Source organism: Scomber scombrus, chromosome 21 (genome assembly GCF_963691925.1).
Source record: "Scomber scombrus chromosome 21, fScoSco1.1, whole genome shotgun sequence".
Lineage (NCBI taxonomy): Eukaryota > Metazoa > Chordata > Actinopteri > Scombriformes > Scombridae > Scomber > Scomber scombrus.
In genome coordinates, this window is record NC_084990.1 from 20,737,935 (window position 1) to 20,750,352 (window position 12,418).

The 12,418-nt window shown below is 37.6% G+C and overlaps 2 protein-coding genes across 9 annotated transcripts in view; one reads left to right on the forward strand and one right to left on the reverse strand.

The window, feature by feature from the left end:
- Positions 1 to 7,705, forward strand: part of mapta (microtubule-associated protein tau a) — a 36,441-nt gene extending 28,736 nt beyond the window's left edge. For all 7 annotated transcript variants that reach the window (XM_062442462.1, XM_062442464.1, XM_062442465.1 and 4 more), the window contains 2 exons: positions 1,103 to 1,247; positions 4,403 to 7,705. In XM_062442462.1, coding sequence (XP_062298446.1) covers positions 1,103 to 1,247; positions 4,403 to 4,407 — 150 coding nt within the window. In that variant the 3' untranslated portion in view covers positions 4,408 to 7,705. The remainder of the gene's footprint in view (positions 1 to 1,102; positions 1,248 to 4,402) is intronic.
- Positions 7,706 to 9,195: 1,490 nt separating this feature from the next.
- The window catches only part of LOC134003292 (KAT8 regulatory NSL complex subunit 1-like), a 30,055-nt gene continuing 26,832 nt past the window's right edge, over positions 9,196 to 12,418 (reverse strand). For both annotated transcript variants that reach the window (XM_062442437.1, XM_062442438.1), the window contains exon 15: positions 9,196 to 11,095. In XM_062442437.1, coding sequence (XP_062298421.1) covers positions 10,895 to 11,095 — 201 coding nt within the window. In that variant the 3' untranslated portion in view covers positions 9,196 to 10,894. The remainder of the gene's footprint in view (positions 11,096 to 12,418) is intronic.

A 12,418-nucleotide genomic window follows, 5' to 3' on the forward strand; every position in this document is an offset into this window, starting at 1 on the left:
TGAGTTTCTACAGCAGCAGCTTGGTGATTGTTAGATTTGTCCTAAAATAAAACCACATTAATGAGTCACGTTGGGTGACGTGCTGTGATTCACTCTGAAGATTACGGTCATGTGAGTTTATTAAGAAACGGCTCCAAAGATTAATAAGGAAAGCGATCACATTTTCAGTCTCCAGAGAGTTGTTCTGTGGATTGTGTTTAGCTTTAAAAGTTCAGAAAGTTACAGAGCAAAGTCAAGAGGTTGTGATACGTAGCACGACAAGCTAGTGAATCACATTCCCACAAATGCTCAGTAGCGTCTACACAGAACTACTCTCTGCAGAATAAAATGTTCACTGTTATTAGTCTTTGGAGCCGTTTCTGAACAAACTACCATCACCAAACTCTTCATAATGAAGGAACATGACACCCAGTGAAGCGATTTGATTCACTGATATGTTTTTAATATGTTTTGGACAACAACAGAGGTCTATGGAACAGAGGAATGAGATATATCAGGCTTTGGATGCACACACAATATTTGTAAGTCGTTCAGTTCATTGTTGGTTTGGATCTGCACATGAGATTTGTTGACATCCTTTAAGGAACTGAAACATCTTCTTTATGTTCCTTCTGCACAAAATCAGCTTTTTAAGAACTAAGTCTTGTCTTTAGATTGGGAGTCATGCATTTAAAAAGGGCAGGTAGGCTTTCCTAAATCCATAATGCTGCATGTGATCTGAGATTTAAAAGGTAAAAAACAACAAAAGTGATCAACACTGGTGTTACGAGGGGTTTTCACACATAAATGCGTAGCGAGGGCCTGCTAGGTGACTGTGGCTGCCCTCACACTCCCTTTCACTCATCTCTCATGCTTTCTACTCCTCAGTTTCCACTTCTTTCCTTTCTTTGTGCAAGCTTTAGCCGCTTCCATCATCACCATCCAGCTGATTTTCATTTGTTTTCTCATCATAAATTATTGTTTTTTCTTGTCATTTAACAGATTTCATTTGGTTTTCATGCATATTCATTTATATTGTGTTGCATTTTGATTTTCATTAACTCCATCACATGTATTTTTGTTGCATGCCTTGTCATTCCCTTGCTGGGGCTTTCCTGTGTAGAGGGGGAAGGAAGCAGAGGGGAGCACTTCAGGCAGCCCCTCAATCCCCTCCCCAGGTGTCACCCCCCCTCAGTCACCTCAGACTGTCCCCTCAGCACCCATCACACCAATCTTGACGAACCCTCTCATAAAGATTGAGGACTCCTGTAAGTACTGACAAGCTGTGTGCTGCTTTCTGGTAGTTAGTTTCTGTGTAAATCTGTGGCAGAAGCTCATAAAAATGTGACTCTATATCAAAAAAATTAAAAAAGAAAACATTTAACTTGCAGTTTAAATATACATTTTCTTATAAATATTTCTAATAAATCAATATTTTCTACAACAACAGCATCAAGTTGCATCCCAAACTGTCAAATCAATATATGAATCACACACTGAGGTTGAGATACGAAATTATTACATTACTTTTTCCAGTCTTTAAAGAGTAACTTAACACCTCTCTGAAAATCTTGTTTCTGCTGACTGTCAGTGGTTTAACTGGATGTACAGGTGAGCTCCAGTTGGGTGTGGTGTCAAAGCTTGACTGCACAACTCTTTCATATAAATCAAGGATTTTTATCATCATTCCAGCCATGTAGATACATGAAAGAGAACTAAATATCATACTCAGGTCCCAGTGATCATCTTCTTTTTTTTTTTTAAGTAATAAAATGAAGAATATCTACACAATAAACATAATAAGTCAATAACATAAATAGATAAAAAGATAAAGTGAGCAGTCCAGTGTACTCACAAAAAATACAATCTCACAGACTGAGAGACATTACAGAATTCCCCGATGGATATAATAAATAATTACAATCAGAATAAAAGTAGCAGCAAGATGGTAAAGAGTAGCAACAGTTGATTGCAGTTCAGATAAATCTCTACTGTATTTCACAGTATACAGATACAATCTGGTGTCTGGTATGACATTCCCAGCCTGCTGCACCCGTAGTGATGCGTTTTACGTCAACCAGCATTGATTGGTGTCCCTTTAGATTTTCTGGGGATATGATGTCGTGTTCGTCATCCCAACGGGTGCTCGGCTTTCTGGTTTTTGTCAGACTGCAAGATAGACTAGATATGCATGAAAAGCTTTTTTTTCAGGTGAGAAAGTAGCCATTTAGATTCTCAGTATATGTTCAGTTTATCCAAATAATGCCTATTTGGACATTTTCTCCAGTGTTTTCTGAGCTGTGAGGAGTCCACATACATACATCATAATCTGTAATAACTTTCACTGCCAGCAGGGGGAGACAAAAGTTCCACCCTGCAAGTTTAAGTTAAGTCAAGGATTGTAAATATTTGTAAATAATAGTTTGATTAAACAAAAAAAAAGTAATGTTTCATGAGGAAGGAAATGTGAGAATCCATCCTGTCAGGCTTCAAGTTATGTGCCGTTGGTTCAGACCGTCAGTGTTGCAAATCCAGCTGCATCCGAGAGCAAAGACGGTGATAGATGGTGATAGACGGCAGGTGAGCGGATGAACCATTTAAGTACTTTTTGAAAGCACCCGCCCTTTTCCAGATGGTTCTGTGTAATAAACCATCTGGTGCATCCGGTTATGTCTTGACACACAACTAAAGGAGACACATACAGTTTGTGTGGGTGTACACTGAATATAAACACAACTTCTGTTTATTCACAAGAAGAGTTGTTTTAACCATGACTGGAATAACCTGTTAGGGAGCTCTGAGACAACATTTACTTTTTAACCAAAAGATCTGAACTCCAGTAGTCGTTAATGCTCTAGGGCTACTGTGTATCAACTGGTCTGAAGTCATTTCATTAAGCATTTGTTGGATTTGTTTTATTTGTTTAAGTGTTCCGATGTGAAAATCTAGTTTTTGAACTTTCTTTATTTCAGTTCTCTCCTTATATGTTTTCCGGGATATTTAAATAAATGTGTGAAATCAAAATACTTCAGAAAAGAAACAGGGTTTGCGGTCTTTAAACAAAGCTTCACAAACGGTGGTGTCAGGTAATTCTGGTCAAAATCAGAAACAGATCGCCCACACACAGATTAAAACGTTAAAGAGGCTTTTAAGATGAAAAAAAAAATCAATTTATTTAATGTGCAAAAAGTGATTCAGTGAGTAAATGAGACGAATGTTCAGGTCAAAAGACGATCGTTAGTGCGACTTACAGACAACATGATTCAACATGAGACATAAACAGGCTGTCAGACCAACAGCAGGGACCAATCAAGACTAAATGAGACTAAAAAGTGTTTCATGAACTCATCATCCATCTACATGTAAGTTTGGTCTCACAAGCTGCATGGAGATGAGCATTTAGACAAAGACAATAGATACAGTATATGTTTATATGCATGTGTTTCACGTTGCCACTAAAGCTTATTTTCATTATGGATTAATCATCTTTAAAGTCTATAAAACATCAGATACCTTTTTAAAAAAGAACAATATCCTGGAGAAAAAAAAGTGGTGTCATTCAATGTGACGCTTTGTCCCATTAACAGTCTGAAATCCCAAAATATTTAATTTACTATCCTACTAATTAATGTAAGACCAACAAAACAAGGTGGGCAATCAGTTGATGAAATGACGGTCAGGTCATTTTTTTGCAAATTGAACTGAGGCCTCGAATCATTTTGCCACAATTTTTAGAAAGAAACAAGGTTTAATACACAATTAAATCACTGGGTTAATATTCTACACTTTAACATCAATTTATGATCATATTTTATATAAACAGTTATTCTATTTTATGTTGTGTGTATATAAGTGTGTGTTTGAGCAGAGTGAATGGAAACAGTTTTCTTTTATGAGAGACAACAAATTTCATTATATGAGAACATGCAATGTCAATAAAGGCATTCATTCATTCATTTACCCAGTTTGGGTGATTATAGCACCAATACAAAACTAATGTTACCCACAAAGCCACTTAAGATATAGTTTTATTTTCTATTGTACTCAAACTAAAGCTTGTTATAATCTACCCTCTTTAAACTTACAGTTATTGATTATTAATCACTTTTGTATCCTTTGGGTGTCATATGCGCATCGTTTTATACAAGAAATTATGACAGGTAATGATAGGTAAAGTTAACCTAGTGTTGTATTATTGCATTATACAATGGGCACAATTTTAACACAGTAATTTTGGGCCCCTTGATTTTAGTCCATTGTCCTGAGACCCAAAGCAAGTTAATCTGGCTGCACCTTTAGAAATGAAATGACTAAAATAAGCCTTCAGCACACTCACAGACATATTGTTGTACTCTAAATGTTATTTTATATATAATTACAACATTTCCCGCCTCATCCTTCGCGTTTCCATCTGAACCACCAGATTGAGAGCCACAAACTGATGTTCCGTGAGACAGCCAAGGCCCGCACTGACCACGGCGCCGAGATCGTCTCCTTGGAAGACTCTCCTCACCAGCTCAGCACCGTGTCCTCCTCTGGCAGCCTCAACATGGCCGAATCTCCGCAGCTGTCCACGCTGGCCGACCAGGTGTCCGCCTCTCTGGCCAAACAAGGCTTGTGAATGCACTCCAACCCCACCCGCGACTTTTCCTTCCACCTCCAACGTCCAACCACACGACCACGTAGAGGAGTTGTGATGCCTTCCTCATTATGTTCACAGGACTTTTTTAGCTACCCATCACTGTTTATCCTTCACTAACCTTTGAAACTGTTCTTGAGGCATTACTGGCAGAGGTAAAAAAAAAAAAAAAAAAAGGATTAACAAGTAGGCCAAAATGTGTTTAATTTCTCTCTCTCTGTTTGTGGTCTTTGATCTCTTTATTTGCCATTATTTCTACCTTTTGTAAGTATCCCTTTAAGAGTTAAAGCACCCCAGCAGAGCAAAATTCTCCTTGTGAAACTAATTATCTTATCTTCATGCATATCCCGGTAAATCTGACGTCATTTTAAAAGAATTGGTTTCCTGTCACATTGACTGTAAACCCCTTTTTTCTCCTCTTTTTGGTGGGTTGCCCCCCCCCCTCCCTTCCTTTGGTGCAAATACAGAATATCAAACTTAGGGGAAATTTTAAAAAAGAAAAAAAAGCAGGAAAAATGGATGATTTAAAGTAAGAGGGAACAGTTACAGGGTATGATGAGGGACGACGTGGGAGGAGGAAAACTGTTTTAAGAAACGTAGCAAATTTTTCGTCAAAGGCAGTCAAAAAAAAAAAAAAAAGAAAAAGAAAAAAAAAAAGCTTTCAGACCTCACTGCTGTCTTTTTGCTTTGTGAAGTCCCGACACGTGCTGCACCCTCGAACGCTACTGTAGGTGACGGAGGTGTGACCTGGAGTTAAAAAAAATAAAAAACGGGCTAGAGTAGGAAACTTCGGTTTGTGTTGGGCACAGTTTTATAATCGTACTCTGTGGATATATGACATGTATTTGATATGAAGAAACATTTGTATCGTGCCTGCTACTGTCAGTGTTCATCTTTCTTTCTTTTTTTTCCTCCTTTTTTTTTGTTACTGCTATATTGTAAATGCGCTACAGCTTGACTTGTGAGGAGGAAAAATGAACCTTAAGGCATTTTTAACCTTCATGGCGGCCAAATTATTGAGAGGGATAGAGGGTCAGCTCATCATTGATTACAGTATTTAAACTGCATTTATATGCACTTAAACGATAGGTAGACTGTTGTTCATTGCAATTATTGAAAAGTATAATGATTCATAACAGGTAGAAACAGCTAGTATCTTGAAAAAATATTCAACCAGAGTGAATATCTTGCAAAGCAGATGGATGGATGGATGTATGTATGTATGATGGGTGATGGTTGGATTTGAGGGACTGCTAAACTAAGCAACAAGACAAACTGTACAGCAATGACTTAATTAGCTAATTATTACATATTTATCTGCATCGGCAAGACTCAACATGATGTGGCACTCAGCTGGTTGCCTGTAAAGTTAAGTTGCATGGTCAAAAATGTGTGGACACCCAAATATTATGCCCATATGTGACTGTTGAACGTGTCATTTGCCTCTAATCTTTTAGTTTGCGACTTTCAACCTGATTTTGTAACCCAGCTGCAGAGATTTTCTCCCATTGAGCCTGATGAGCGTCAGTGAGGTCCATCATTTTTTCATGGTTTTGTGCACAGGGTGTAATTTCACGGTGAAACAGGAAACAACAGATAAACACCCAGTTAGAAGCGTATTCTTGGCTAAAAATTCCTAAAAATCTGCTTGATGTAGCTTTTAGGGGTCTGAAAATGTAAAAAAAACCAAACTGATTTGTGTGTGGCAGGAATGTTTTCCTACAGTGTCAGTCATCTTGCGACCCCTAGTGGTGACCCTGACCCCAATCTTAATATCTTTATTGTTATAATACTAATTAAAGCATGAAAGAACTAAAAGGAGAACGTAAAACAGCAGCTTTACATTAAATTAAACTAGAAAAACTCATAAAAGAATAATTCAAAGTAAACTCACAAAAGGCCGATAGATAGAGCTCAGATTTTAAACCTTATTTTCTTGCAAATATCGTTGCATTGTGAGGCTGTAGATGTTTTAAAAACTGACACTAAAAGTCCCGAAAATCACAAAGTGCACACACGTATATGTTTATAAAGGCGTCCACATACTTTTGGCCATTTATTGTATTTCATATTCCGGCTTTGTGAAAAGATTAGAAAAGATAATGAGGGAGTTTTTCCAATTTTTAACAAACTTTTTCTGTCTTTCAAGGCTTCAATAAAATTAATCTAGTAGATTTTTTTAAATGTGTTTTTTCTATTTAAATTAATGCAACCAGCTGGAGATTAATTACCAGTTTTTTTGTTGTTTTTTTACTTGCTAATCAATATTTCCCAGTAGATTCGTCACTTATTGCTCACATTATAATAATATGACTTCTTGCATGCACCTCATGTAAGAGACGGCTGTCTGCTTGTTGCCTCCCGTTCACAAAGTGGTCTCTTTGTTATATCCTGTTTATATATGTGCTCTGAATCTGGAAGGATATACTGATCTTGAACCCTAGGACTAAAAAAAGAAAAAATGTGTGTGAATGTGTGTGTGTGGGCGGATGTAGGGCAACCCTTCACTCACAGGCGGTGGTGATAAGAGTCCAACAGTTTGTCCCCCCCCTCCCCACTATGTGTGTGTGTGTGTATGTGTATGTGTGTGTTCAACATGTTATTGCCAACGTGCGTAGATATAAAACTGCATTTTTTATCTCTATGACCGCTAAAGATGCTACTTTCAGTTTAAAAAAAGAAAAAGAAAAGAAAAGCAGACAACACGTAGGACTTAAGGGTGCGCTTGCAAACATTATCTGCATGTTAAATTCTTTTGTTCAGGTAGATTTTACATTCATCTCAAAAGTGTGTGCAAGACAGACGTAAGTGCTGAGAGATGGGAGCTGCTCCTGCTGCACAGAGAACAGAATAAAAAGGGGGATGGGGCGGGGGAGGGGGGGCTGTTTGTGTCCTCTCCATGTACTTGGAGCAGGTCGGAGAGTTTGCCGCAGTAACAAAAACTAGATCACCTTTTTTGGTTACTTCTGACGCTGTACAGTTGTGGAAATGTGATTGTTCTCGTTATTGTGCATTTTATCAATAACTGGTTTATGATGATTCTTGTTGCTGTATATGTGTATTTGAAAATAAATGCTATGAAGTCACTGAAGTGTCGTGGTGAAAGTTGTACATCACCAGTGTCCCCCCCCCCAAAATCACTCCCTCACTAGATTTACTATCTGCTATTTTAATTGTCACATTTTATCAGTGGTGGAAAATAACTAAGTTCATTTACTCAAGTAGAGGAGTTTTGAGGTACTTGTACTTTGAGTTTTTCTATTTGATGCTACTTTCTACTCCACTACATTTATTTATCAGCTTTAGTTCCTTTCAGATGACGATTTCACACAATGGATAATATAACAATCTTTTAAAGCAGTGTGTAGTCAGGCTCACATTTCAGATGTCTGAGTTGTTAACAGCTCCACCAAATAGTGTTTTTTTTCCCTCTAAACTTCTCACATGGTTTCATTTCAATAAATATTCAAATGATCCAAAATTTCGGCAAAAATCAAAGATGAGAGAAAAAGTCCAAAAACTGAAAACTTCCTCTCCCATTAATCATCTCACCACCCCTCACATTTATCTGCTGACCCTTTGGAGGGGCCCCGACCCCTAGGTTGGGAAACACTGGACTAAACTAGCTAACTGTATATAAAGTAGTGTAAACTAGCTCCACCTCCAGCAGCTACAACAGTAACATGCTGCTCTAACACTGATGCTTCACTATTAATAATCTAATGATGTCATAATAATAATATATCAGTCAGAGGGACCAAACCACTACTTTTACTGTAATACTGCATACTACATCACTCATAATACTGCAGTACTTTTACTGTAATACTGCATACTACATCACTCATAATACTGCAGTACTTTTACTGTAATACTGCATACTACATCACTCATAATACTGCAGTACTTTTACTGTGATACTGCATACTACATCACTCATAATACTGCAGTACTTTTACTGTAATACTGCATACTACATCACTCATAATACTGCAGTACTTTTATTGTAATACTGCATACTACATCACTCATAATACTGCAGTACTTTTACTGTAATACTGCATACTACATCACTCATAATACTGCAGTACTTTTACTGTAATACTGCATACTACATCACTCATAATACTGCAGTACTTTTAATACATTTTTACTGCTAATACTTTTATACTTTTAAGTAGGATTTTTATGCAGGATTAATACTTGTAATGGAGTATTTTGACATTAGTGTTTTGGTACTTTTACTAAAGGATCTAAATTATTCTTCCACCGCTGCGGATTATTGATGCAAAACATGTCCAGAATCTTAATTTCCTGCTCTCTACATGTAAATTGACTATTTAGGCGATCAGTAAATGAATGAGAAAACAAACATGTTTTTAAATGAGAATATTCAGGTGTTGGTTTTAAGCTTCTGAACATTTTTATTTTATCAACTGCAATATATAAAATTGGTGTGAGTCTTTAATAGTTTGATTTTTATGTCAAGAAAAACAAAAGTTAAATCAGGTTTTGATTGATTTTTCAGACACATCCAGCGTTTCTGCACTTAATGACTTGAGGCCAGAACAATTAAGCCAAGTTAAACATAAATGTTTTAATGGTACTATTTACAAAAAAGAAAGAAAAGAAAAAAAACAACAAAAATTTTGATTAGGTTAACTGCTGCAACAATCGAACAGGTACATTGACATCTTGCTTAACTACAAAAGAAAACAGTGATTGAATGGCTGTGGCATAAAAACAGGTGTAAAATGAAAAACAACCAGATTCTTTTTTGCATAGCAATTAGTTAATTAAGGAGGGGCGAGAGAGAGAGAGTGTGGTTATGACATTGTGTGGGGGGTAAGGGGGAGATGGTAAAATCAAAATCCTTCTTGCAACAGAGTAGTTTAGATCATATCAATCTGATATTGAAACTATTTAACAGCAGAAAATATTCCCTTAAATCGAAGAACCTGAGCTTGAGGTGGCTTCTAGCTGAGAGCTGCTACATTTTAAATGTCTGCAAGAGAAAAACTTGTCAAGCTGACCCAGAAAAGAGAGGAGGGGAAAGGGAGGGGGTTAATTTTTTACGTCTTTATTTTTGCCACAATTTGACTTTTCTAACGTAATACAGCAAAGACTGTACGCAAAGAGGAAAAGGGAGTGAAATTAGCAGATTGTACAATCATCCCCTGTTACCTTTATTTTTTATTCTTTTTATTTTTCATAAGTGGAAACCTTCTGTGTGCTGTTGTGATAAGACTAACATTAGCATGTTTTCTCAGCATGCAGCAGCAGCGCTTTCTGCCGGGCAAGTGCTCAAAAAAAGACGCCGCAGTCCTCCACGCCGTCGCCGTCTTTTAAAAACAGAACAGAGAGAAAGAGAGCAAGAGGCTGCGCGGAGTGGAGGGCGAAGAGGGGGGCGATATAGGAGCTGACACTCTCCAAAAGAGACTGTAAAAGGAATGATTTTACTATTCAAAAAACACAAAGAATGTGTTACGCTCGAACAGACAGAACAGATACAAATAAAACATGTCAGGAATGAAAAAAAAGAAAAGAAAAAGAAAACAAAGAAAAGCAAACCAACAAAACTAGACTTGGCAGTTGGAGAAGTGCTCTGGTGATTTCAGGCGACCTCTAGAGGGAGAAGAAGAAAAGAGGAGAAAGGAAGGGGCCACATCTCAAATGTACCTGTTTATTTGGATGAGGGTGTAAGGGTAGTGAAAGGGGGAAGGGTAAAGGGAGAGGAGGAGGGTGGTAGGAGGGTATTTTTTCTTGTTTTGTTATTTGTCACTCCACTAAAAATGTACATGGGAATTACAAGCAAACTAGTCAATAGAAAACACCCTTTGGCCATATTTTGAGGAGTCCGCTACATAGTGCGCTACAAGTGTACACGCGACATATGAAACACCACTAAGCCCCCATGTACATTGTTTAGCCTACTACAGAAATCATTTTATGTAACGTGTTGTTTTATACTTTTTTTTTTTTTCAACATTTATCCTTTTTTTTTCCTGTGACAAAAACAAGTGTAGGGAAAGGCTTCTATCTCCATAATGTTCACTAAAAACTGTGAAAAGTATTAGACTGATGTTTGAATATCAAACAACAGGAACCCATTTAATATCTTTTGCCATTAACATAACCCATTTTTTTTCTTTTTTCTTAATTTTTTTTAATATCTTCATTCTTGCGTTGAGGTTCAGCTTGTTAATGCCAGAGAGGAGCTGGGTGGTTGGGTGGGTGGGTGGGAGCCGTGAGACCTCAGCCTGTCAGTCAAGTCATTCATCGGTGGGTGGACGCCTTGTGTTTGGAGCCGCTGTCGTCGTCACAAGGCAGGTCCATGTCGTCTGAATCCAGTCGTCCGTAGGCTGTTCGGCAACCTGAGATGCTGCGAATTCTGGGCCTGATGTGGTGATCGCTCTCTGGCTCGGGCTCCGGGTCTTCTGGCAACGGGAAGCCTCGACGTTCCCACGGCGCCACCGTCTGGAAACAGGAGAAAGTAAAATTATATAAAAAAGTGGACGACAGCAGTTTCAGTCAGTGTCTTAAATTGTTATTATGCCTCAGGGAGTGCTATCTAAATTTGGTTATATTGTTGTCTGACTCTTTATATTGACAATAAAGCTACTACACTACTACTACTCAGCTTCTCATGTCTCAATTTCAATGTCAGGTTTTAGAAATAACACTCCTGATCATGTGAAGCAGGGAGGATCAAACGAAAAGATGTTACTGGTGTCAAAGTATAAAATCCAGAGATTTTCGGGCCCTTTCACAACTACCTCTTTTGATCCGGACTTAAAGAACTTTCAGTTTGATCTGAACCAACATTAGAGGTGTGAAACCTCACCAGGACTTAATATCTGAGCTTTGGGTTGGCAGAAAGAGGTAGTATTTTTTCAGAACTGGAAAAAAGGAAAAATGAGGTGCGGTACAACATGTGGATAGGAGGAGGAGACACCAAGATATTCATTGAAATGAAGAAACTGTAGTACATATATTATATTATAATATAGTGGCAATGAAGTTCATCTGTTTCACTCATTTTTTGCCATTAATTCAAAAGGCTACCTGCCAAATTGAAAACACACCGATGTCAGACACGCTTGTCTACAAACCAATCAGTTTCAAGTACAGGGAGAGCAGCCTACTTAGGCGATGACGACGGGATGCAGGTCATGTAAAGCTATTTAATGCTCTTATATAATTTTAATATGAAACCCAAACTAACCTGATTGAATGTGTAAAATGTAACAAAACTTTGGTTCGGGCTTTCAGGTGAGAAAAGATGTCAGACTTGACAGGATACAGCCTGCTTCATCTATGATCGTATCAAATTTTTCATTTCATTTATAAATTTGTCTCAGAGGGTTTCACAATCTTCATTTCAACAAACTTCAATTTTTATTCTTTTAATTCATCTCTGCAAAGCCTCTCCGAGTACAACGAGTCTGTGATGTAACATGTTTTTGGAGGACTCGGTTCTTGCAGTGTGTTCCTTCGCCTCGTGTTGGTGTGAATTGCGAGGACAGAATAGTGAGATCGCAAATAATATCAGATGTTTCCATGGCGACTTACTGTTGAGCTCTTGCTCATTCAAAGAAAGAAAAAAAAAGTCAACTGTTGTCTGGTCCAGTGACACGTCTCCAAGAGTACGAGTAGATTTAAAACAAGAATGTTAACCATGAATCTACAAATCAATTATGTATAGAATTTATTTGCTTGTTAACAAACACAGCTGCATTTTGGTTCCTTGTCTTTGTTATCTTTGGACTACACTTGTTCAGTCTTATTATCAGCTTGTTA